The sequence below is a fragment of the Somniosus microcephalus genome, chromosome 34 (genome assembly GCF_052327205.1).
Source record: "Somniosus microcephalus isolate GS21.2 chromosome 34, FLI_Smic_1.0, whole genome shotgun sequence".
Lineage (NCBI taxonomy): Eukaryota > Metazoa > Chordata > Chondrichthyes > Squaliformes > Somniosidae > Somniosus > Somniosus microcephalus.
In genome coordinates, this window is record NC_141020.1 from 20,506,736 (window position 1) to 20,533,958 (window position 27,223).

The 27,223-nt window shown below is 48.7% G+C and overlaps 1 protein-coding gene across 2 annotated transcripts in view; it reads left to right on the top strand.

The window, feature by feature from the left end:
• The window catches only part of rasgrp4 (RAS guanyl releasing protein 4), a 217,179-nt gene that overhangs the window by 170,310 nt on the left and 19,646 nt on the right, over positions 1-27,223 (top strand). For both annotated transcript variants that reach the window (XM_085973565.1, XM_085973563.1), the window contains exons 10-14: positions 2,491-2,571; positions 8,806-8,910; positions 13,084-13,193; positions 15,988-16,132; positions 17,806-17,842. In XM_085973565.1, the coding sequence (XP_085829691.1) occupies positions 2,491-2,571; positions 8,806-8,910; positions 13,084-13,193; positions 15,988-16,132; positions 17,806-17,842 (478 nt within the window). The remainder of the gene's footprint in view (positions 1-2,490; positions 2,572-8,805; positions 8,911-13,083; positions 13,194-15,987; positions 16,133-17,805; positions 17,843-27,223) is intronic.

Sequence of the window (27,223 nt, forward strand, 5' to 3'; positions counted from 1 at the left end):
GGACAAGAAGGGAAATGTCATATTTACCTTTACGCTATTCATCTTAGATGAGGGAAAAACACTTTTGGATACAGGATGGGGTTCAGCTCAGGGTTTACATTTGGTTTTAGGGTCAGGCATTCGACAAGCAGAAGTTAGAGAAGTGTCCTCAATCCCATAGGCCAATGCCTTTATAGACCAGCAACCTATGTGGATGCATATCCCTCCAACTAGACTAATAGTGAATGGAGATACATACTGACCGCTAGACTGTCCAGAATTAGATGCCCACTATAACAACAACAACTTGAATTTATATAGCATCTTCAATGTAGTAAAACATCCCAAGGAGGTTCACAGGAGCGATTATCAAACAAAATTTGACATGAGCCACATAAGGAGATATTAGGACAGGTGACCAAAAGCTTGGTCAAAGAGGTAGGTTTTAAGGAGCCTCTTAAAGGAGGAGAGAGAGGCGGAGAGGTTTAGGCAGGAATTCCAGAGCTTAGGGCCTCGGCAGCTGAAGGCATGGCCGCCAATGGCGGGGGGGGGGGGGATGAAAATCAGGGAATGCGCAAGAGGCCAGAGTTGGAGGAGCGCAAAGATCTCGGAGGGCTGTAGGCGATATTCCCTCTTATTTTTCTTTTTGGGTGTGCGGCCCATCCACAGTTTTGCGCATCCGTTACATTGAAAAAGCCGGTCTCGGGCTGGGCCGGACTGGCAGAGAGGTGCGCGGCCCTTATAGGGAATGTTGGTTGTAGGGCTGGAGGAGGTTACAGAGATAGGGAGGGGAGATGCCATGGAGGGATTCTGAAAACCGGGACGAAAATTTTAAATTTGGCTCCTTCCTGCCTGTGCCTGGAGCACCAAAGGTAAAAAAAAAAAGAAAATCCAGTTTTCTTGGGCCAACATAGGAGAATAGTAGCTGAGCCAAGCCTGAGTACGCAAAACCATCTCGGGCACGTCGGTTCTCCTCGCTGACCCAGTCACTACTGGCTATCTGTTTTCGTATCCTTAAAACCAGTCACTGCTGGAGCCATCCTCCTGTCATTGAAAGGGTTGTCTTATGACGAAAGGTTGAGCAGGTTGGTTGGGCCTACACTCATTGGAGTTTAGAAGAATGAGAGGTGATCTTATTGAAACATATAAGATGCTGAGGGGGCTCGACAAGATAGATGCAGAGAGGATGTTTCCCCTCGTGGGGGAATCTAGAACGTGGGGGCATAGTTTCAGAATAAGGGATCGCCCTTTTAAATCAGAAATGAGGAGGAATTTCTTCTCTCAGAGGGTCGTGAATCTTTGGAATTCTCTTCCCCAGAGAGCTGTGGAGGCTGGGTCACTGAATATATTTAAGGTGGAGATAGACAGATTTTTGAACGATAAGGGAGTCAAGGGTTATGGGGAGCGGGCAGGGAAGTGGAGTTGAGGCCAAGATTAGATCAGCCATGATCTTATTGAATGGCGGAGCAGGCTCGAGAGGCCAAATGGCCGACTCCTGCTCCTACATCTTATGTTGTGATGTTCTTATTGTGTCTTAGTATCCCAATGACCAGACTGTTCTAACTGTCCTCCTGCTCATCTCTCTTAAGTGTTCCTTAATACCAGTCACCGACATACAAACCTAGGAAACTGAGGGGCAAGAAAAGACCAGTTGGTCCATCAAGCCTGCCCACACTCATGATGTCCAAAGCATCATGATTAGACACTACCTACCTCCCCCTCCTTCCTCATCCCCCACCTACCCACCCCAACAGCCATGTGATCCCCTGGGTGAGGAAAAAAAGCGGAGTAAAAACCCGGGGCCAATAAGGGAAAATGTACCCTGGAAAATTCCTCTCCGACCCCCCCCCACCCTCAGGTGATTGAAACCAGTCCAGGAGATCACATAGAATCGTACAGCACAGAAGGAGGCCATTCGGCCCATCGAATGTGCACCGAAGAGCTCGACATGGACCCAGTGTTGTCTATAAAGACACTTACCTTCTATATGATGCGATCTCTGCCCCAGTCGGGAACAGGTCCAGCTCTCCACTTGAAGGCAGAGAGTCAGCACCCGCCGCACCAGCCGGCAACACTTTCCAGAGGCTCACTGCTCTCTGGGAATAGAGGAACCGCCCAGCCTCCAGTCTATTTCTACTCTTAACTATCCAGGGGAGTTCTCCCCGGCATCCTGGCCAATAGTTATCCCTCAACCAACATAACAAAAACCAGATGATCTGGTCATTAGTAGCACAGTGCTGTTTGTGGGAGCTTGCTGTGCGCAAATTGGCTGCCGCGTTTCTTACATTACAACAGTGACTTCACTTCAAAAAAGTACTTCATTGGCTGTAAAGCGCTTTCAGATGTCCGGTGGTCATGAAAGGCGCTATATAAATGCAAGTCTTTCTTTCTTTCTTTTATCCTTATGTCCATCTGGCTCAATGCCTTTAAGGTCAAACACTGTTCCAATTGGCTTGTCCATCTGTGCAGTTGCCCAGTCGTTGCTGTAATTGTCTTGTCCATTTCTCTTAGTTATCGCTTGACCTGTACTACACTGAAGACGAAATCTATGAGCTGTCCTACACAAAGGAACCAAAGACTCACCGAACAGTGGTAAGAAAACGCAATCCAGCTCGGCGCAGAATGCCGCAGGAAGACTTTACGTCTGAAAATACCACAAGGGTTCTCCCGATCTGCTCCCAGAACTTCAGCGGAAGGTCATCGGAACCCACCTCCCCCCACCCCCCCACCCGGAGAAGTGGCCTCTTACGTCATATCTCCAGGGAGGGTTTCTGCTGATCTTCGGTCGCAGTAGATCGCGAGACCCAACAGAAATTCAGGACCTTCCACTTTACCAGCTGTGATAGAATTTTATACGATTGTATTTGGAGGCCAGTGCCTAATTTACGGGGGAGTATTCGAGCCTAGTGAGCAGGAGGGAGTGTATTATTACATAGAAGGTGTGATGTCCGAGTGGTAAGGTCAGAAACTGAGAGAAGCGAGATATTAGGAACAAAACCCAACTGTTTATTTACACGGTGTAGCAGAGAGACATAGCTCTTACAAGCTGGAAGCCAGGCACATAATTCTTACTGCACGAGCCAAGATGGAGGATGAACCTCTGAGTCATACCCATAATGCAATGCCACATTACTGTATAAACTGGTGTACCAGGACATTGAATACATGACCCATTACCTTAAATACTGGTGAATGTGAACCCTTAATATTTGGCTCTATCTGGTGGATAACTTAAACATTACATCCCAGATTACTATAGGAGGGTTATACAGAGAATGAACGACAGCAACACACAAGGGAGTGGAAAATATCACGTGCTAAAGTGGCCCAAGCCTTGGAACACACTCCCAGGCTTCATCTCCCCTTTCCCCTGCTCCATAATTTATTCCGTCAAATCGGATTTCTTTTCCTTAGTGGAAATCTACTTAGTTTCCTTTTTTTAACTTTAGAATCTTGGTATCGGCTTGGCCTGCACTAGAACATAGGAACAGGAGGAGGCCATTCAGCCCCTCGAGCCTGTTCCACCAGTCAATTAGATCATGGCTGATCTGTATCTTAACTCCATCTACCCGCCTTGGTTCCGTAACCCTTAATACCCTTGCCTAATAAAAATCTATCAATCTCAGTTTTGACATTTTCAATTGACCCCCAGCCTCAACAGCTTTTTGGGGGAGCAAGTTCCAGATTTCCACCACCCTTTGTGTGAAGAAGTGCTTCCCGACATCAGCCCTGAACGGCCTGGCTCTAATTTTAAGGTGTGGAGATGCCGGTGTTGGACTGGGGTGGACAAATGTAAGAAGTCACACAACACCAGGTTATAGTCCAACAGTTTTATTTGAAATCACAAGCTTTCGGAGCGCTGCTCCTTCGTCAGTTGAAGTGGAGAGATGCCTAGAGACACAGATTATATAGTCAGAGAATAATGCCAGACGATTACAGGTAATCTTTCTAACTGCCATTTATCACACCTCGGCAGAGAGATAATTTGGTTGACTCATTGGGTTCGCTGCTGACATCTTGGGATTTGTGGAAGAATTCCCAGAGCCTCATTCTCTTGATGAATTCCTCTGTGTCTGCCGCGAGACCGATGGGGTCCATTTTGGTGGTGGGGCAGAAATTGAGCCCTCGGCTGAGAACTTCAATTTCGTCTGGTTGAAGGGTGTGGTCGGACAAGTTGACGATGGACTTCCCTGTGGTTTCAACCGTGGTACCGGGGGAGGCTTGGTTGCTGCTGGCGGTGATGGTGCCGAGTTGTGATAAATGGCAGTTAGAAAGATTACCTGTAATCATCTGGCATTATTCTCTGACTATATAATCTGTGTCTATAGGCATCTCTCCACTTCACCTGACGAAGGAGCAGCGCTCCGAAAGCTTGTGATTTCAAATAAAACTGTTGGACTATAACCTGGTGTTGTGTGACTTCTTACATTTCTCTAATTGTCCTGCACTACCCCCACCAGAGGAAATAGTTTCTCTCATCTACCCTATCAAATCCTTTCATCATCTTCAACACCTCAAATTGGATTAACCTTCTAAACTCAAGGAAATTCAACCCTAGCCTATGCAATATGCACTGGTTCAATGTTTCCTGGGCTGGTCGTCGCCGTACGTGTCTTCATACTGTTCCCTTTGGGGAACTGTATGAAGTGGTGGAAGGATTTCTGGCCGCGATTATCGCTCCTTCCGCGACCGTAACCATCTTCGTACCAGCCATCAGGGTGGTTAGTCCTATGGCGGGAGGGTTTTACGGGCTCCCACAACCCATACGAGGGGGGGGGGGGCCACCCACGCCCACGGACGCAAGTATCCCACTGGATGTCAACCCAGAATTTAGAGCCGGAGCTCCGACTCCACTTGCCGGGACTGTCTAGAGCGGGGTTCGAAACCCTACGCCTTCTGGCCCAGCGGCGGGGATGCTACCGCTACGCCAAAGGCCCACTCCCCTGGGATGGTGAAAGAGTAAGGAGCAGTTATAAACCTCCTCTGCCTCCGTGCAGCTCCCTCTTTGACTCGGTTGTTAACTACACTCCCAATGAGCCACACAAACGAGGCACACACAAACACCTCCGTTCAGTCCGTAAGGGTGACCCCGAGCTTCCGGTCGCCTGTCATTTTAATTCAACGCTCCATTCCCACTCGGACCTCACCGTCCTTGGCCTCTTGTATTGTTCCACGGAAGCTCAACGTAAACTCGAGGAACAGCACCTCATCTTCCGATTAGGCACTCTGCAGCCTTCCGGACTCAATATCGACTTCAACAATTTCAGATCATAACCTCGGCCCCTATTTCATTTTTTCTTGTAATTTTTCCACTCCTTTCCCCCCCGCCCTTTCCTTTTGTTTCGCTCTCACACCTGGCAGCTATCCCTTGCCCTGCCAGTACACTTTACACCCAATCTCAGCCCATTACCATCTCGTCTAGCTTCTAACACCCTTCATTGTCTCTTTTTTACTTCTTTTGTTTCTTTTATTCTTTTGTCCGATCGCAGCCCTACCTCCGATCCATCTTTTCTTTCCAGTTTTGAAGAAGGGTTCGACCCGAAACGTCAACTCAAATTTCTGTCCACGGATGTTGCCTGACCTGCTGAGTTTTTCCAGCATTTTCTGTTGTTATTTAGGAAGATTCAAGGTCTGATCGCAAGTCTGTGCTGAGTTAACACATCTCAGCTATGTTGGTGATAAAAATTAACCTCAGAATAGACCACACCTGGAGTACTGTGAGCAGTTCTGGGCACCACACCTTAGGACGGATATTTGGAGGGAGTGCAGCGTAGGTTTACCAGAATGATACCCAGACTTCAAGGGTTAAGTTACGAGGAGAGATTACACATTAGGGTTGTAGTCCCTAGAATTTAGAAGGTTAAGGGGTGATCTGATCGAAGTTTTTAAGATATTAAGAGGAACAGATAGGGTAGATAAAGAGAAACTATTTCCGCTGGTTGGGGATTCTAGGACTGGGGGCAGAGTCTAAAAATTAGAGCCAGACCTTTCAGGAGTGAAATTAGGAAACACTTCTCCACACAAAGGGTGGTAAAAGTTTGGAACTCTCTTCTGCAAATGGCATTTGATGCTAGATCAATTGTTAATTTTAAATCGGAGATTGATAGCTTTTTGTTAACCAAAGGTATTAAGGGATATGGGCCAAAGGAGTTAGGTCACAGATCAGCCATGATCTCTTTGAATGGCGGAACAGGCTCGAGGGGTTGAATGGCCTCCTCCTGTTCCTATGTTCCTATGTGGAATCTCTGGGTTGGGGGTGGGTGGGAAATAATTTAGGGTAACTATGCAGTGACCCCCGGCTGTGTGTCCAGGATTGGACTCAGTTGTGATGCCCTCCACACAGTGGAATATTTGCTGATTCCCACCGTCTGGGCTCACACATCAAGAGCGGGCGAGATACCAAAGGGCAACTGGTGTCTGTGGACCAGTCCCGCAGTGTGAGCGAGTGCCAGGACCTGAACGGCACCGTGTGGAAAGTGTCGAGTGTTTGCTCTGAAACTGTGCTGCGAGCAGACAGAAAATTAAAATCTATCACCGCAGTTCTGTTGCTGATAAAGGCAAGGATTCTGTGCAGCTACGACGAGTGTTGCTGTGGTTTGCAGTCTGAGATCTCCGACAGTGCTATGTGGTCTTTGCAACAGGAACAACTTGCATTTATATAGCGCCTTTTAACACAGTAAAATGTCCCCAGGCACTTCCCAGGGGGCGCGATTATCAGACAAAATTTGACACTGAGCCACATGAGGAGATAGTCGGACAGGTGACCAAAAGCTTGGTCACAGAGATAGGTTTAAAGGAGGAAAGAGAGGCGGAGAGGTTTAGGGAGGGAATTCCAGAGCATAGGGCCTCGGCAGCTGAAGGCGCGGCCGTCAATGGTGGAGCGATGAAAATCTGGGGATGCACAAGAGGCAAAACTGGGCGCTATATTTTTTAATGTATCTTCTTGATCCTTTATATATTTTTTTTAACAAATTGCTCTCTGTTTAGACTCCAACCCAGCCTGCTGGGCTACACGCCATGTCTGGCTGAGAGTGGGGACTGTGTGAATTGGTAGCTGTACCCCTCAGTCCCAAACCCTTCCCAAAACTGCTGCAGGCAAACCCAAGCTGCTCCACCAGCCCCTCTGCTGCTGGTGCACCCACCTAAAGGGCCTGTTGTGCAGACGGGATGTCCTTAGCACAGCCCAGTGTTTGCAGAGATATGACTCTCTCAAACTCTGTCCTTTTGAATGATTACAGGGGCGGTGCGATCTACTGAACTGCCACATGACTGCAGTAAGAGGAGGCCCCTATACACCTACTGGGGCTGTTCTAAATCCTCATGGATTGTGCCTTCAAACATTTAGAGACAGGCTGCCTAAGAACAGGGAACCTCACTTGAAGAGAGTGTGGGTTGGATATGCTACGACAATACTAGTGATAAAGGTTTAATACATATGCTCCCTTCGTATGAATCTCTCTGCTGGGAGTGTGGGATCAATTAATTTGCCTTTTGTCTAAGTCTCCATGGATAGAGAAAATAACATGGATAGAGATGTCTGCCTTGGCTCTGTGGGTAACACACTCACCTCTGAGTCTGAAGGTTGTAAGTTCAAGCCCCACTCCAGAGACTTGAGCACATAATTGCACTATCGGAGATTGGCACCCCACCTACCACCACCGGCGCACCATGGCTGCAGTGTGTACCATCTACAAGATGCACTGCAGCAACTCGCCAAGGCTTCTTCGACAGCACCTCCCAAACCTGTGACCTCTACCACCTAGAAGGACAAGGGCATAGGAACACCACCACCTCCAAGTTCCCCTCCAAGTCACACACCATCCTGACTTGGAAATATATCGGCCGTTCCTTCATCGGTCGCTGGGTCAAAATCCTGGAACTCCCTCCCCAACAGCACTGTGGGAGCACCTTCACCACACGGACTGCAGCAGTTCAAGAAGGTGGCTCACCACCACCTTCTCAAGGGCAATTAGGGATGGGCAATAAATGCTAGCCTTGCCAGCGATGCCCACACCCTGTGAATGAATTTTAAAAAAATGCTGCATTTCAAATGAGATATTAAACTGAGGCCCTCTCAGATCCCATGGCATTGCTTGAATGAAGAACACGGGAGTTCTCCTGGTGTCCTGGCCAACAGTTGTTCTTTCACCCAACATCTCTAAAACAGACTATCTCGTCATTTATCTCATTGCTGTTTGTGGGATCTTGCGGTGCGCAAATTAGCTACCATGTTTTCCTACATTACAACAGTGACTACACTTCAAAAGTACTTAATTGGCTGTGAAGGTCCTTGGGACATCCTGAGGATGTGAAAGGCGCTATAGAAATGCTAGTCCTGGCTTTCTTCCTTAATCCATGTCACAATCCTTGACGTCGCTGCTGTTGGGAACGTGCACAAAATGACTGTTCCCAGGCTGCCTCTCTTCAGCAGATTGAAAGCACAAACACAGGGACAAGGGAGAACTGAAAGACATCAATAAGTGTGGCGATTTAGGGTACAAGGTAATTAGTTGGATTTCCTTGTACTTTATAAGCCATGGTATGTTTCAGTATATTTTTTGAAGCAGTTTCAGTGAAGCCTTTTGGTCTAAGAAATCGGTCTTCCAAACTGTGATTACCCAATAGCTATTTTGGTAACCGTGTGTTACCAGATCATTGTAAACCTGTCCAATGCCATACAACAGGAGAAAACCGAGGGAGATTATTTTTCTGATATGTGTGTTTGCTTGGTCGCACTTTTGCTGACTGACTTCAGTCAGATGGGAGATCTTCCAGTAGTCCAGCTATAGCCTACTAAAGATTTAACCAGTTTCTCTTTGCTTCCAGTCAGTGCCTCCCTGCAAGCCACCCGTGGTTGTCGAGTGGGCCTCAGGTGTTGCCCCAAAGCTCGATGCCCTGACGATCAGTAAGCATGTCCAGCAGATGGTAGATGTAAGTACACGAGAATTCCAGTTCTAACTTTTACCACTACCCATGTTAACGTGCAAAGCCTATCATTTGGATAAGGGTCAGTAGGGGCTGGATTAAGGTGTGCTGGCGAGCTGAGAGTTGGGACAGGTATTCTTGGGTGTGTTAAGGAGAGGTTAGTGAGCGGTAGGCTTGAGTGAGCCGGTCAGGGTGTATTGGTGGGAGGTGGGCTTGGCTCAGTTAGCAAGGATGTGTGTTGGGTGAGTTGAGGAGAGATCGGTTGGAGTGAATTCGGATGTGTTGAGGGATGGCTTTGAGTGTGTTGGTGTGAAGTGGTTTGGGCGTGTCATTGGGAGGTGAGTTTGAGTGGATGGAGGTGGGTTGAAGAGGAGTTGGTGGATTTGGGTGAGCTCGGGTGTGTTGATGGTAGGTAGGTTTAGTGTTTATTTGGAAGTGGTTTTGGGTGGATTAAGGTGGAGATACTTTAGGGTGGGTTTGGATGCATTGAGGGAGGTTGGTAGGTTTAGGTGGGTTAGGGTACGTTGGTGAGAGCTTGGCTTGAGTGTTTTGGTGTGAAGTGGGTTGGGTATGTTGGTGGTAGGTGGCTTTGAGTGGACCGGAGGTTGGTTGGAGTATGTTGGGGAAGCAAGGGTCTGTTTATCATGCCTGTTTACTGTGGCCAGACCATGTAATCTTCATCTAGAAGCTTGTGCATGAAGAGCAGACACAAGTTAAACGTCACTGAATTGGCAAAAATAAACTTGGTGGGTTTACAGACTCCACCATGTCGGACAGACTCAAGTTGGCAGCTTCCCCTCCTCAGGATTCTGTAGCCTTGAAAACAAGAAAATTGCCTGAGTTGCTTTGTCTGCGACACTTGTCTGCAAAACAGTTGCTCAATCAGCAACACACACCCTCAGGACTTTGTGATTGTTTTTTGTAAGCTGGTGTTTGTGGTCAAACCCAACTGCCATCAAGCAACACGCACTAACTCACCCAAATCTACGTAGGTCTACTCAACTCACCCCCATCCACTCAAATCTACCTCCCAATGACACAGCCAACTCACGTCACAACAACACACTCAAAAACTTCTCCCAACGCATCCTAACTCACTCGGGATTGTGGCCTTGAGGAAGTTTGTGACATCCTGGAAAAGAGGAGAGCTGTTGTGGCAATAAGAGTCTGAAGGGAACCGTTTAGTTGAGCTGGTTTGGTGTGTAGATGGTTAGGCACAGTATGAAATGTTTGGTTGACAACACGGGGGGAGAAATTCGGTCGGTGCGCCAAGCTCGCCTGGGCGCTGGAATTAGCGCAGCGATCGGAGCAGTTGCGACCGCCGGAAATTCAGCTTGAACGCCCCAAGAGGGACACGGGGCGAGGCTCGAGGCGCTCCGCGTCCCTCTTAGGGCGTTGAAACTGAATATCGCAGCGCAACGTGCCGCAGCGCCACACGCTGTGCCGCGGCGCGCTGCGGGACTGCAGGCCTTCCTCCCATTCTTAAGGGGGAGGGGCCTGCACCAGCGCGAGCGGAAATTGCGAGTGCTGGCAAAAGAGCCTGGCACCGAGGAGAAGTGCCGGGCTCTCGGAAAACAGCCGGCACTGCCCGGGGGGCGATCAGGAGGCCGGGGACGGAGGTGCTGGCAGGCGGCTGCCGGAAAAAACGGCCACCCCGCACCGCCACCTTAATTTGCGCCACTGCCGCCACAGGTAGGCCCCGTGAACCGGGCGCGATTTGTGAACGGCGCTGCAGAGGCAGGCGCTACCGAATATCGAGATCGGGGCGGTAGCGGGGCGCTGCGCACACCGATGACATCATCGGTGGCGGCGCAGCGCAACAGGCTAACGCCGCTATTAGCGCCCCAGCTAAATATCGCGGGAGGCGTGGCCAGTGGCGCTAAAGCCACTGAGTGCCCTCTTTAGGCGCTAACTGGTGGCGCAGCCAACCGAATTGGGTGTTTTCAATCTTGATATGGCCATATTACATAGAATTATATAGAACTTACAGCACAAACCAGCCCAGCAGGTCTATGCTGGTGTTTATGCTCCACACAAGCCTCCTCCCACCTCTATTCAACTCCTCCTATTAGCATATCCTATTCCTTTCTCCCTCATGTACTTATCTAGTTTCCCCTTAAATGCTCCTGTGCTCGTCGCCTCAACTACTCCCTGTGGTAACGAGTTCCACATTCTAACTACTATCTGGGTAAAGCGGTTTCTCCTGAATTCCTTCTTGGATTTATTAGTGACTATCTTAAATGTATGGCTCCCAGTTTTGGAGTCCCCACAAACAGATACATCATCTCCACATCCACCCTGTCATAATTTTAAAGACCTCTATCAGGTCACCCCTCCGCCTTCACGTGTCTAGAGGAGCTCCTCCCAAACCCGCAACCTCTTCCACCTAGAAGGACAAGGGCAGCAGGCGCATGGGAACACCACCACCTCCAAGTTCCCCTCCAAGTCACACACCATCCTGACTTAGAAGTATATCGCCGATCCTTCATCGTCGCTGGGTCAAAATCCTGGAACTGCCTCCCTTGCTGGTGACGCCCACATCCCATAAAAATGAATAAAATGAAAGGACAGAGCTCTAGTGGAGATATCAAGGTGCTTCTTACTGGAAGGGAGGCTACAACTGGAGGTTGAGAGTTACTCAAGTGGACACTTGGGAACATCGTACAGGCAAAGGGCCTATCCATCCCCCTGTAGCATTGTACGCGATAAATGCCAAAGAACAACTGCCTTATAGCTTTAGGATTGCCCACTTAAAATGATAACAAGCATAAATGGGATAGTGGAACTGGCAGGATACTTGAGGTGAAAGAGCGTTTAACAACAACAACCCCTTGTATTTATATAAGAAAGAAAAGAAAGATTTGCATTTCTATAGCGCCTTTCACAACCACCGGACATCCCAAAGTGCTTTACAGCCAATGAAGTACTTTTGAAGTGTTCTCACTGTTGTAATGTGGGAAACGCGGCAGCCTATTTGCGCACAGCAAGCTCCCATAAACAGCAATGTGATAGTGACCAGATAATCTGTTTTTGTTATGTTGGTTGAGGGATAAATATTGGCCGGGACACCGGGGAGAACTCCCCTGCTCTTCTTCGAAATAGTGCCATGGGATCTTTTACGTCCACCTGAGAGAGCAGACGGGGCCTCGGTTTAACGTCTCATCCGAAAGACGGCACCTCTGACAGTGCGGCACTCCCTCAGTACTGCACTGGAGTGTCAGCCTAGCTATATGTGCTCCAGCCCCTGGAGTGGGATTTGAACCCACGACCTTCTGACTCCGAGGCGATGCAGCGCCTTTAATGCAGTAAAACGCCCCAAGACTCTTTGCAGGAGCGATTATCAAACAAAATTTGACACCGAGCCACATAAGGAGATATTAGGACAGTCACCAAAAGTGTGGTCAACGAGGTAGGTTTTAAGGAGCGTCTTAAAGGAGGAGAGAGAGGCGGAGAGGTTTAGGGAGGGTATTCCAGAGCTTAGGGTTTAGCCATCTGAAGGCACGGCCACCAATGGTAGAGCGATTAAAATCGGGGGATGTGCAAGAGGCCAGAATTGGCGGAGCGCAGAGATCTCGAAGGGTTGTTGGGCTGGTGGAGGTTAGATAGATAGGGAGGGGCAAGGCCATGGAGGGATTTGAAAACAAGGATGAGAATGTTTAAATCGAGGCATGCCGGTGAAGTAATAAACATCAGCGCTGGGCTACAACAGCGGTGGGAGACGCTGGCAGGACTTTTCAAAAGATGTGGCATTGCCGAGATAAAGGGTGCCAATCAATGGTGCTACAGCCCATGACATTCATCAGCAGAAGAGGATACGGCTCAACAATCTTAAGAGAGATTAGATTTCCCACTTAATCACGAGTCAAAACGGTGTCTCTTAGAGATGTGCATTACCCAAGCGACATGTAGGTTGTGATACTGCTACACGGTCCTTGTGCAGGACATTTGAGGGAATGGAACATCACTAAGTAGACACGTTGTGTTCTCAAACTGCACTGCCAATGTTTGGATCCCACCAGACACACTCTACAGTATGGCCCAAGAGTGTTGGTGGAATATTAATGGCTTGTGCTGCCGAATATCACCGTGGATAGATAGTAGATGTGTTTGAACCTCGATTTCGGCTCACAGGGTGATCAGTGTCGTTCTAATGTCTCGCTTTCCCTTTCCACCTTGCAGTCCGTCTTTAAAAATTACGATCACGACCAAGATGGTTACATTTCCCAAGAAGAGTTTGAGAAAATCGCTGCTAGTTTCCCGTTTTCATTCTTCTTGCTTGATAAGGGTCGGTAAGTGCCAACTCACCATTACCTTCTGACTGTGGAATGCAACCTACACATGCACCCTGAATTTCTACTCCACCCTGGAGCATGGGTGTGATGATATTTGAATTAGAGTAGGGTTTAGATCCACACAAATCGGGTTCAGACCCATGGTGGGATGATAGTCTTCGCTGTCTGATGGTTGTGAAAGTACTTCAATTAAACCAGTTTAGGGCAGTCTCAGTCCAGATCGCAGTAGAAACTAACCTTTCTACTGTTGAGGCTGCCGCGGAACACGAATGGAGGCCGAACCGATCTGAGGAACACATGGCTTTTATTACATTCTCTTGAGAGATGGCTGCCCCAGCTCCTCTCTCTGCTAAACCCGAAAACAGAATGAGGGCGACACCCGCGCTTTTGTGTACACAGAGGGCGACGCCCGCTCCTTTGTCATGCCTTAAAGGCAGCATGCTTCTTAAAGGCAAGGTGCCCAATTTATTGTCCATGGACGGAAAAGTGGATTGCGCCCGTTTAGGTGGCGATCCGCCACACTACACTAATTGACGGTTTCATCTAGAAACGCCATGAGATTGGCTGATGCTGAAAATGGGAAGTTCACTCCAGTGTAGCAGAGAGAGCCATTCACAGATCAGAGTCAAGAAATTGGAGTGTTTGATGGACTGTGTAGAGGGAGTTTTACTCTGTATCTAACCCAGTGCTGTACCTGCCCTGGGAATGTTTGATGGGGCAGTGTAGAGGGAGCTTTACTCTGTATCTAACCCATGCTGTACCTGCCCTGGGAGTGTTTGATGGGACAGTGTAGAGGGAGCTTTACTCTGTATCTAACCTGTGCTGTACCTGCCCTGGAAGTGTTCGATGGGACAGTGTAGAGTGAGCTTTACTCTGTATCTAACCGGTGCTGTACCTGCCCGGGGAGTATTTGATGGGACAGTGTAGAGGGAGCTTTACTCTGTATCTAACCCGTGCTGTACCTGCCCTGGGAGTGTTTGATGGGACCGTGTAGAGGGAGCTTTACTCTGTATCTAATCTGTGCTGTACCTGCCCTGGGAGTGTTTGATGGGACAGTGTAGAGGGAGCTTTACTCTGTATCTAACCCGTGCTGTACTTGCCCTGGGAGTGTTTGACGGGACAGTGTAGAGGGAGCATTACTCTGTATCTAACCCGTGCTGTACCTGCCCTGGGAGTGTTTGATGGGACAGTGTAGAGGGAGCTTTACTCTGTATCTAACCCGTGCTGTACCTGCCCTGGGAGTGTTTGATGGGACAGTGTAGAGGGAGCTTTACTCTGTATCTATCCCGTGCTGTACCTGCCCTGGGAGTGTTTGATGGGACAGTGTAGAGGGAGCTTTACTCTGTATCTAACCCGTGCTGTACCTGCCCTGGGAGTGTTTGATGGGACAGTGTAGAGGGAGCTTTACTCTGTATCTAACCCGTGCTGTACCTGCCCTGGGAGTGTTTGATGGGACAGTGTAGAGGGAGCTTTACTCTGTATCTAACCCGTGCTGTACCTGCCCTGGGAGTGTTTGATGGGACAGTGTAGAGGGAGCTTTACTCTGTATCTAATCCGTGCTGTACCTGCCCTGGGAGTGTTTGATGGGACAGTGTAGAGGGAGCTTTACTCTGTATCTAACCCGTGCTGTACCTGCCCTGGGAGTGTTTGATGGGACAGTGTAGAGGGAGCTTTACTCTGTATCTAACCCGTGCTGTACCTGCCCTGGGAGTGTTTGATGGGACAGTGTAGAGGGAGCTTTACTCTGTATCTAACCCGTGCGGTACCTGCCCTGGGAGTGTTTGATGGGACAGTGTAGAGGGAGCTTTACTCTGTATCTAACCAGTGCTGTACCTGCCCTGGTGGAGATTCATTGAGAGGTCAGGAGATGAGCCACTTGTCACATAGTTCTAGCCTCTGTCCTCCTCGTGCAGCCACAGTGTTAACGTGGCTGCTCAGTGGCCACCCCCCAGGATGTTGATGGTGGGGACTTGGTGATGGTACTGCCATTGAAGCTGGGGATCGAGGTTGGGCCTTTGCTTGTTGGAGATGGCCATTGCCTGGCGCTTATGTGACTAGAATGTTACCCACTACTTGTCAGCCCAAGCTCATTTAGTGTCGAGGTACGGTGTTGCTGGCATGGCCTGCTCCATTATTGGAGGGGTTGTTACATCATCAATGAATGGCCTCACTCATGACATTGCAACATTGATGAAGCAGCTGAAAGTGGATGGGCTGTGGACTCTGCCATGAGGAACGCCTGCAGCAATTCCCTGGGACCTCCATTAACCAATAGCATCTTCCTTTAGTGTCAGGTATAAGCCAACCACTGGAGAGTTTTCACATTGGCCGGCCCCCATTGACTTCAGTTTTGCTAGGGCTCCTTTGTGCCATACTCGGTTGAATGTCAGGGGCTACTACCCTCCCCTCCTCTCTGGCACTCCGCTCTTGCCATCCATGTCTGGGCCAAGGCTGCGATGAGGTCTGGAGCTAAATGGTTCTGGCAGAAACCGAATATAGAAAGAAGAAGGTCTTGCATTTATATGGAGCCTCACACGACCTCGGGACATCCCAAAGCACTTTACAGCTTTGGACTGGAGTCACTGTTGTAATGTAAGGAAACGCGGCAGCCAATTTGCGCACAGCAAGCTCCCACAAACAGCAATGTGATAATGACCAGGGAATCTGTTTTTTAGCGATGTTACTTGAGGGATAAGCATTGGCCCCAGGACACCAGTGAGCGGGTTAATGGTGAATAGGCGTCACTTGACGGCACAATTGATGACCGGTCCGTTTGGTTGCTTTGTTACAGCGATGGCCTGATCAGCAGGGAAGAGATCACCGCCTACTTCATGAGAGGCAGTTCCATCTGCTGCAAGCAGCGGCTTGGCTTCATCCACAACTTTCAGGAGAACACGTACAAGAAGCCGACGTTCTGTGACAGCTGCACTGGATTCGTAAGTCTGCCGCTTTCATCCAACCGCTCGGGAACCTCAATCCATGTTGAAATGTCATTTTTAAGAAAGAACCTGCATTTCGATCGCGCCTTTCACGACTTCAGGACGTCCTGAAGCGCTTTACAACCAATGAAGTACTTTCGAAGTGTAGTCACTGTTGTAATGTAGGAAACGCGGCCGCTTGTTTGTGCACAGCAAGCTCCCACAAACAGCAATGTGATGATGACCAGATCATGTTTTAGTGATGTTGGTTGAGGGATAAATACTGGCCAAGAACTCCCCCTGCTCTTCTTCAAAATAGCACAGTGGAATCTTTTACATCCACCTGAGAGAGCAAGGGAACTGCGGTTTATCGTCTCATCTGAAAGACGGCACCTCCGACACTGCAGCACTCCCTCAACACTGCACTGATGCTGTCAGCTCAGATTCTGTGCGCGAGTCCCTGGATCAGTACTCACACAAAGGAAGTCTGGGTAGACACTGAGCAGGAAAAGGGAGAATTTAAACAAAGTGGCGGGGGTGGGGGCGGCAAATATCAGTATTCCGAATGGTGGGATGGCGTAGCACGGTTTTAGCAGAGAATGCTAGAAGATGAAGGTGCAGTAGGTGAATGAGCAGCCTCTAGAGGGTGAAGTGGACAAAGCAGAGAGCAAGCAGTAATTAACAGAGTGGAGCGTGTGGGCTGAGGAGGCAAGGCTGGAGGAAAGCCATACAGATAAAGGGTGGAGCGAGGCCCTGGAGGGATTGGAAGCCCCATGTTGCGATACAAGGGGTGATTTTACTAGCCTGTACTCCTGGCAGAGGTCGCACTGGCAGACAGTGTGGGTCGGGGAGAAGGTGACAAGGTTGTAGGTCCCGATTATCCAAATCCAGTGACTCCCTGTGAGTGGAGCTCCCTGCAGAATCATGGAGTCGCTCCGTTGTTTACCTGGGGGCTGGGCCTTGTCCTTGCCCAAACGACCATTCCTTGATTGTGAGCGTAGGTAGTGTCGCAGACTGTCTGACTGTGGTGTGTCCTCACCCAACACACCCACACTAGCAGGAGCGAATAGCAATCCCTCATCCTGGGGCTCTGAGGCCAATTACAGCAGGGAGTTAAAGGGTAAAGGTCACAGGTTGCAGGACGCTGGTTTAAAGAGTAAATGGCACGGATTGCATGTCCATGATTCATGGGGGCAGAGAGTTGAAGGGTGCAGGGCACAGACTATAGGACCCTGGTACATGGGGACGGGGGGGGGTGGTTTAAGAGTAAAGAGCACAGATTATAGGACCCTGGTGCATGAGGGCAAGGGGTTAAAGGGCACGGATTGCATGTCCATGATTCATAGGGGCACAGGGTTAAGGGATAAAGGGAACAAGGTGGAAAATACATCTTAATTGAGACAAGCAATAAAAATAAGGTGTGGCTGGGCAGTTGGCAGACTTACCACGTGATGCCATCTCTCCCCAAGATGGTTGCATTGTTTTTGAGTGTATTAATTAATTGCCAAATGTTTATTTTATTTATATATATATAAATATGTATCTGACTGACACAGTTCCCTAGCAACAGTCCCCTCTTGGTATGTTTGACAATATATGTAAGCCACGGGTGATGCTATTACAGAGAAGGTTTTTCGGTGTAATCATTATTTTCAGTCCACAATTAATTCGTCTTTTTTTTGCTTTCGCAGCTCTGGGGTGTAATTAAGCAGGGATACAGGTGTCAAGGTGAGAAATGTTTTTCTCTCTCTTTCCTGAGTCAGTCTGGCTACCTCTTGTTTAAAGTGCTGGTGCTCGTTAAGTGCTGTGTGATGCTGTCCCGGGGTGGCGGGGTGGTGGGGGGTGGGTGTGTCCACTCTCTAATGTGGTGCTGAGCCACACAGGTTAGAGCCGGACCGCAGGTTTCGACCCCCTGCTCCGTACTGAATGAGCTGGTCTCGAGTGAGGCGAGCAGCGCTACAATTGCCCTCGGAACTTCCCAGGCTACAGAGGGGAGGGGAAAAAAAAGCAGCCAGGGCTGAGCGCTGGCGTTAACCGGGCAGTGAGCCCACCTGCCCCGTTCCCAGGCTGTTGACACCCCGTTAATAGCCGATTCCGGGAGGTTCAAATCGCATCGCATCGCACCGCACCCCCCACCCCCCCCCACCCCAAGTGGGAGGTACAGGACCGGGCTCGGGGCAGTCAGGTATCCAAACGCCACCCAGACACTGGCTGCTTCCTAAAGAACGGGCAAGGTTGCGGAGATCTACGGATCCCAGGTCAGGTCAGCGCAGAACTGGGGGTAAACGCCAGGGGGGGGGCGGGCGGAGGGTTACCAAAAGCGTTACAAAGTATTACGTAGTCTTTACAACAACAACTTATATTTATATAGCGCCTTTAACTTAATAAAACGTCCCAACTCACTTCACAGGAGTGTTGCATAAAAAAACATGGACACAGGAACAGGCCATTCGGCCCAACTGGTCCGTGCCGGTGTTTCACAGAATCACAGAAACCTCACAGTGCAGATAGAGGCCATTTCGGCCCATCGAGCCTGCACCGACACATATCCCACCCGATCCCCGTAACCCCACGTATTTAATCCCCCTAACACTAAGGGTCAATTTATCATAGCCAATCAACCTAACCCGCACATCTTTGGACTGTGGGAGGAAACCGGAGCACCCGGAGGAAACCCACGCAAACACGGGGAGAATGTGCAAACTCCACACAGACAGTCACCCGAGGCCGGATTCGAACCCGGGTCCCTGGCGCTGTGAGGCAACAGTGCTAACCACTATGCCACCGTGCTGCAATAGTGCTCCACATGAACCTCCTCCCACTCTACTTCATCTCAGCCTATCAGCATATCCTTCTATTCCTTTCTCCCTCATGTGTTTATCCAGCTTCCCCTTAAATGCATCTTTGCTATTCGCCTCAACCACTCCCTGTGGCAGCGAGTTCCACATTCTCACCACTCTCTGGGTAAAGAAGTTTCTCCTGAATTCCCTATTGGATTTATTAGTGACTGTCTTATATTTATGGACACTAGCTCTGGTCTCACCCACAAGTGGAAACATCTCTACGTCTAACAAACCCTATCAAACCCCTTTCATAACCTTAAAGACCTCGATAGAGAAAAGAGCCCCCAGCCTGTTCAGTCTTTCCTGATCGGTAGAACCTCTCAGTTCTGGTATCATTCCAGTAAATCGTTTCTGCACCTTCTCCAGTGCCTCTATGTCCTTTTTATAATATGGAGACCAGAACTCTTCACACACAGGGACTCCAAGTGTGGTGTTACCCAGGTTCTGTACAAGCGTAGCGGATTAAGGAACGTTACTGAAGTCGTCCTCCTGTGCTTGGCTGTATCGGTAACCATCTCCACATGGGTGAACGTCAGCGTATCTTCTTTCAAAGCAAATGTCCGAGTTTCATTACCATGAGTGGAGAGGCTCCCTTTGATGTCCACAGAACATGTACACAGGCTGCCAGAGCATGCCTTGCCCATGTGTTGGATGCTGCTAACATCTGCCGGCCTTTAATGCTTTCCACGTCGTGCGTTTTCGAAAGGAGAAAAGAAATGGCATTTTTATTGCATCTCCACTTGGTCCTGATCTCAGCTGCGCTTTATAATTCTATTATCCCACCCCCCGTCCGTTGGGGATGTGCTAAGGAAATCCCATCTTTTTCCCATTCCCTAAGGCTTTCTCCTCATCTTTTCCGAAGGTGGTAATTCACGCTTGGATACAGTTCCACAGGGACCGGGCAATCTCTGATGACTCACTTTCCTTCATAAATGAGACTTAACATCGAATGTACAGCACAGAAACAGGCCATTCGGCCCAACTGGTCCGTGCCAGTGTTTATGCTCCACACGAGCCTCCTCCCACCTCTCTTCGTCTAACCCTATCAGCATATCCTTCTATTCCTTTCTCCCTCATGCGTTTATCTAACTTTCCCATAAATGCATCTATACTATTCACCTCAACCACTCCATGTGGTAGCGAGTAAAAAGATTACTGAGCACTTGGTTTGAGTATAGAACAAGGCTTTAATCAACTGTTTCACAACCATGAGATTCTAGTTACATCACTAGTTCCTGGTTACAAAAACATCCTGAGCAAGGTGGGCCCATGCCCGAGTATTTATACTCCTTGGACGGCGCCACCAGCTGGCCGCCCAGTGTTACTTCGAGTCATTTCTCCATGAATGGTAAGATTCATGACAGCGAGTTGCTCATTCTCACCACTCTCTGGGTAAAGAAGTTTATCCTGAATTCCCTATTGGATTTATTAGTGACTACCTTATATTTATGGTCCCCAGTTCTGGTCGCACCCACAAGTGGAAACATCTTCTCTACGTCTACCCTATCGAACCCTTTCATAATTTTAAAGAGCTCTTTTCAGGTCACCCCTCAGTCTTCTCTTTTCTGGAGAAAAGAGCCCCCAGCCTGTTCAATCTTTCCTGATAGGTAGAACCTCTCAGTTCTGGTACAGGAAACTTTCGATTAACCGGCCCCTAAATAACTGGAACGCTCTATCCACCGGCAAAATTCAGGAGTCGGTTCAGATAACTTTTATTACTTTTTTTTACTGCATTTGTTGCTGTGCAAGAGTGTTGCTAAGCTACAGAGACGCTTGCAACTTGTGCCGATTGTTTTGAAGCTGTTGCTAAGCGACAGGGTTTGTTGCTTTATACGGAGCGCTGAGCTCCGTATCTTTTACTATAGCGTTCGGTTATCCGGAATTGTTGATGAACCGGCACCACGTCGGTCCCGTCCGTGCCGGATACCAGAAAGTTTCCTGTATTGTCCTAGTAGTGGGAGCACGGATCTGTTGTCCAATGACCAACTGGTCCGGGGTCTCTTTAAAGTCAAGATGGAATACCTTCATAACGGTGAGAGATTAGAAGCTGTGGGAGGAGCATAAATCAAGGGGGTTGGAATCCAAAAGTGAGGAAGTGATGCTTCAGTTGTACAGAGCTTTGGTCAGACCCCCATCTGGAGTATCTGCGTTCAGTTCTGGGCACCGCACCTCAAAGAAGATGTATCAGCCTTGGAGGGAGTTACGGTGCAGCTCCACCAGAATGATACCAGGGCTCGAAGGGTTAAATTATGAGGGCAGGTTGCATCAGCTTGCCTTGTACTTCCTTGAGTTTGGAAGGTTGAGGGGGTGAGCTGCTTGAGGTATTTAAAAGTGATTCCATAGGGAGAGAAAAACCATCTCCTCTGGTGGGGGAATCAGAGACAAAGGTTAGTGGGAATCTGGAACTCTCTCAAAAGGCTGTTGGCGCTGGGGGACAATTGGAGGTTCCAAGACTGAGATTGGTACATTTTTATTGGGTAAGGGTATTATGGGATGTGGAGCTAAAGCAGGTAGATGGAGTTGAGATACAGATCAGCCATGGTCTAATTGAATGGCGGAACAGGCTCAAGGGGCTGAATGGCCTCCTCCTGCTCCTTTGTTAGCACGAGGGTACGACTTCATGATATTCAGCGACAACAGTGTTATGAATCTTATCATTCATGAAGAAAGACTCATGAAATAACAGTGGACAGCCAGCTGGTGGCGCCGTCCAAGGAGTATAAATACTCGGGCGTGGGCCCAGCTTGCCAGGACATTTTGTAAACAGGAACTAGTGAAAGATAACTAGACCTCCATGTTTTGAAACAAGTTGATTAAAGCCTTGCTTTATACTCGAACCAAGTGCGTAGTGAGTTTTATTACGTCAATCAGCATATAAAATCACCGGGTAGAGTGATACATCCCTGTGCTAATATTAAATTAGAGTGGGATTCTACATTGTTAATAATGTCACCTCTTACCTGCTATGAATTACAAGTGATAACGTCATTGAGCAATTGGCCTTTCTGTACAATCAGTCCCCTGGGACTCATTCTCACTTAACCCTGGAGACTATTGCCATGCAGGAGTAGGCCGTAGGCAGAATTACCCAGAATTGATCATAGGAATAAAGATGCAGTGGCTTAAATAAGTGTCGTCTTTGTACTCTGACCCCCCGAAACAACTGAGAAAGTTTCCTAGTAATGGGAATGGGTAGATGGCGGAGATGGGCAATAAAGAGGTTACTTTGTCATCTAGTTCTACCTTAGCGTTTCAGAAGCTGAACCTTTTCACACCTGTTGGAAGTGTGAGCAGGGCTGGCTTTTTTTTCACTTATTCTCATATATAAATGCTGTTATTAGCACACTGTTAGACCCACTTAGAGCTGAAATAAGAACATATGAAATAGGAGCAGGTGTCGGCCACACGGCCCCTCGAGCCTGCTCCGCCATTCAATAAGATTACGGCTGATCCTCGACCTCAACTCCACTTTCCCGCCCGATCTCCATATCCCTTGATTCCCCTAAAATCCAAAAATCTATCGATCTCAGTCTTGAATATACAGCAAACTTTTTTTTATCCGGCACCGACGGGACCGACGTGGTGCCGGTTCATCAAAAATTCCGGATAACCGAGCGCTATAGTAAAAGATACGGAGCTGAGAGCTCCGTATAAAGCAACAAACCCTGTTGCTTGCTTCAGAACAATGGGCACAAGTTGCAAGTGTCTCTGTAGCTTAGCAACAGCTGCAGCCACACCCTTGCACAGCAACAAATGGAGTAAAAAAAGTAATAAAAGTTACCTGAACCTACTCCTGAATTTTGCCGGTTAACTGAGATTTCCGGTTATTTAGGTGCCGGTAAATCGAAAGTTTCCTGTACTCAAAGACTCAACATCCACAGCCCTCTGGGGCAGAGAATTCCAATACCTCTGAGTGAAGAAATAGTTCAGCAGTCCTTTGAGGCATGGGAGACATTGGGGGAAATTTTAAAGGCCTTGATTTTAAAATTCTCATCCTCGCGTTCAAATCCCTCCACGACCTCGCCCCTCCCTATCTCTGTAACCTCCTCCAGCCCCACAACCAGCATTCCCGCTAATCTGCGTGGCCACGCGGCCGGGCAGCGGTCTGGAAGTCCCGCGCAGACTGCTCGCCAGCTTTAACATAGAAGGAACCGCGCGTGCATGAAAGTTTGAATGGACCGTGCAGCCAGTTACAGGGACCGCAGACCTAAAATTAAGATTCGAGGGAACACTGCCTACCACTCTCCGAGATCTCCACGCTCCGCTAATTCTGGCCTCTTGCACGTCCCTGATACAATCACTCTACCATTGGCGGCCGTGCCTTCAGCTGCCTGGGTCCTCAGCTCTGGAAGTCCCTCCCTAAACCTCTCCGCCTCTCTCTCCTCCTTTAAGACGCTCCTTAAAACCTACCTCTTTGACCAAGCTTTTGCTCACCTGGCCAAATATCTTCTTGTATGGCTCAGTGTGAAATTTTGTTTGATAATCGCTCCCGTGAAGCGCCTTGGGACACGTCGCTATATAAATGCAAGTTGTTGTTGTTATTGTTGCTAACCTAACCGTTCCCATCGGCAAACTGACAGGATCAGGTGTAATGCTGGTTTCACCGGCCGGTTGAAGTCAGTAGAGAGTGATATTGGGCGGGGAGTAACACCGACATTCCACCTGAGCTGGTGGGTTTCCCGCCCGGCGAGATTTTTAAAAATTCATAGGATGTGGGCGTCGCGGGCAAGGCCAGCATTAATTGCCCATCCCTAATTGCCCTTGAGAAGGTGGTGGTGAGCCGCCTTCTTGAACCGCTGCAGTCCGTGTGGTGAAGGTACTCCCACAGCGCTGTTAGGGAGGGAGTTCCAGGATTTTGACCCAGCGACGATGAAGGATCGGCGATATACGTCCAAGTCAGGATGGTGTGTGACTTGGAGGGGAACTTGGAGGTGGTGGTGTTCCCATGCGCCTGCTGCCCTTGTCCTTCTCGGTGGTAGAGGTCCCGGGTTTGGGAGGTGCTGTTGAAGAAGCCTTGGTGAGTTGCTGCAGTGCATCTTGTAGATGGTACACACTGCAGCCACGGTACGTCGGTGGTGGAGGGAGTGAATGTTTAAGGTGGTAGATCGGGTGCTGATCAAGATAGGTTAAAATGAGCCCCATTGTCACACTGGATGTTTAACAGGCAATGTAAAGAGCTGGATAAAAAACGCCCTGGTCTCTGAAGGGACTGAGGTGAGCAATGGACTTATCACTACCCTCAGGTCCCTCCTCTTTCAAACGCCTAAATCCCTTTGCTCCTCCCACAGCTTCTAATCTCTCACCGTTATGAAGGTATTCCATCTTGACTTTAAAGAGACCCCTGACCAGTTGGTCGTTGGACAACAGATCTGTGCTCCCACTACTAGGACGATACCAGAACTGAGAGGTTCTACCGATCAGGAAAGATTGAACAGGCTGGGGGCTCTTTCCTCTAGAAAAAAGAAGACTGAGGGGTGACCTGATAGAGCTCTTTAAAATTATGAAAGGGTTTGATAGGGTAGACGTAGAGAAGATGTCTTCACTTGTGGGTGCGACCAGAACTGGGGACCATAAATATAAGGTAGTCACTAATAAATCCAATCGGGAATTCAGGATAAACTTCTTTACCCAGAGAGTAGTGAGAATGTGGAACTCACTACCACATGGAGTGGTTGAGGTGAATAGTAGAGATGCATTAAAAACTGCCTCAACACTCTCTCTTACCACAGTCCCTGCTTGCAGCTGGCCAGGGCTCCTCTGTGAGTGTAGATTTGTTTAATGTCCTTGGAGTGCTTACAGCTGTTAGTAACTCCTAATATTATTGCAGAGTCTTTGAAAACCATTGTACAAACAGGGCTGGATTGTCGATGTGCACTTTCAAAATACCGATGCAAAATTAATTTTAGCAGACGCGAGCTTTCATGGTTTACAGGCACAAAAGAGATTCATATCAGTCAAGCTGTTTGAATTTCACTTCCGCCTTCCTGGGAGCGACCATTCGAGGTGTTTTTTTGTCTTATACACGACCACATGTCTGATGTAACACCGCTTTCACTGAGTCATTCAATCATGCAGCACAGAGGGAGGCCATTCGGCCCATCGTTTGCCTGTGCCAGCTCTTTGGTCGAGCTCAACAATTAGTCCCGCTCCCCCCTGCTCTTTCCCCCTAGCTCTGCAAATATTTCCTTTTCAAGTATTTCTCTAATTCCCCTTTTGAAAGTTACTATTGAATCTGCTCCCACCGCCCTTTCAGGCAGCGCATTCCAGATCACAACAACTCGCTGTGTAAAAAAAATTCTCCTCACCTCCCCCCTGGTTCTTTTACCAATGACCTTCAATCTGTGTCCTCTGGTTACCGACCCTCCTGCCAGTGGAAACAGTTTCTCCTTATTTGCTCTACCAAAACCCCTCGTAATTTTGAACGCCTCTATTAAATCTCCCCTTAACCTTCTCTGCTCCAAGCAGAACCATCCTAACTTCTCTAGTCTCTCTGCACAGTGAAGTCCCTTCTCCCTGGTATCATTCTGGTAAGTCTCCTTTCCATCCAAAGTCCTCTACTGTTTCTCTGAACTGTTGTCTGTTTCTAGTGAGACCTGAATGTTTGCTGGGCCTAATTTTAAAGTAATTGGTAGCAGGATTAGAGGGGAGTTGAGGAGAACTTTTTCGCCCAGAGGGTGGTGGGGGTCTGGAACTCACTGCCTGAAAGGGTGGTCGAGGCAGAAACCTTCATCACATTTAAAAAGTCCTTAAAATGCCGTAACCTACAAGGCTACTAACCAAGAGCTGGAAAGTGGGATTAGGCTGGTTAACTCTTTTTTGGCCAGCACAGACATGATTTCTATGATCTGTTACACATACAGGAAACTCTCGTTTAAACGGCACCTAAATATCCGGGATTCTCTATTAACCGGCAAAATTCTCACTCCGAAAACAACACCTCAATAACCGGCAATGTTGCCGAGTCCGAGTCCGAGTCTCCCGCGGTGGCCGAGTTAGTCAGTGGGGGTAGTTCTCCAAACTGCCACTACTCGGCTTCTTGGCGCTGTCGGGAGTCGGAACACCTCAATACCCCTGTAACAGGAGTCTGACTCTCCCGCGCTGCCGGTAGTCTCTTCTGATCCGCCATTTTACAGGGGTACTGTGTGTCTCCCACGCTGCTGGTAGTCACTGCATTGCATTACCCTCAACTGGCAGTACTGTACTTAATCAAGCATCTTCCACCATCCATTTAACACAACATTCTGTAGGTGAGTACCCAATTACTGTATACTGCACATTTCTTGATTTTTTAATTTTTCTTTGTTAAAAATAGCCTCGGTAGATAACCCTCTCCGTCATCCGGAATTTTTGATCAACCGGCAACACGCCGGTCCCGTCGGTGCCGGATACCAAAGAGTTTCCTGTAATTCTTATTCTTTATGGCACAAACTGACCTACACAACATACCCCCTCTGTGCTATGCTCGGTGTTTGAGCACATCAACCCAGTTCCTATGGACATGAACCCACAACACAGAACTAGCACTAGAAACTTAACTGGACCAGCCACATAAATACTGTGGCTACAAGAGCAGGTCAGAGGCTGGGTATTCTGTGGCGAGTGTCTCACCTCCTGACTCCCCAAAGCCTTTCCACCATCTACAAGGCACAAGTCAGGAGTGCGATGGAATATTCTCCACTTGCCTGGATGAGTGCAGCTCCAACAACACTCAAGAAGCTCGACACCATCCAGGACAAAGCAGCCCGCTTGATTGGCATCCCATCCACCACCTTAAACATTCACTCCACCACCAGCGCACCGTGGCTGCAGTGTGTACCATCTACAAGATGCACTGCAGCAACTCGCCAAGGTTTCTTCGGCAGCACCTCCCAAACCCGCGACCTCTACCACCTAGAAGGACAAGGGCAGCAGGCGCATGGGAACACCACCACCTCCAAGTTCCCCTCCAAGTCACACACCATCCTGACTTGGAAGTATATCGGCCGATCCTTCAACGTCGCTGGGTCAAAATCCTGGAACTCCCTCCCTAACAGCACTGTGGGAGCACCTTCACCACACGGACTGCAGCGGTTCAAGAAGGTGGCTCACCACCACCTTCTCAAGGGCAACTAGGAATGGGCAATAAATGCCGGCCTTGCTGGCGACACCCACATCCCATAAGCGAATTTTTAAAAATTGGCACTAATTGGTTATCTGATTTAGAGAGGCCGTAGGCTGGTTGGCTTGGGGTAATATATTCTGAGTTTGGTTTCTTTTTCATAACTAT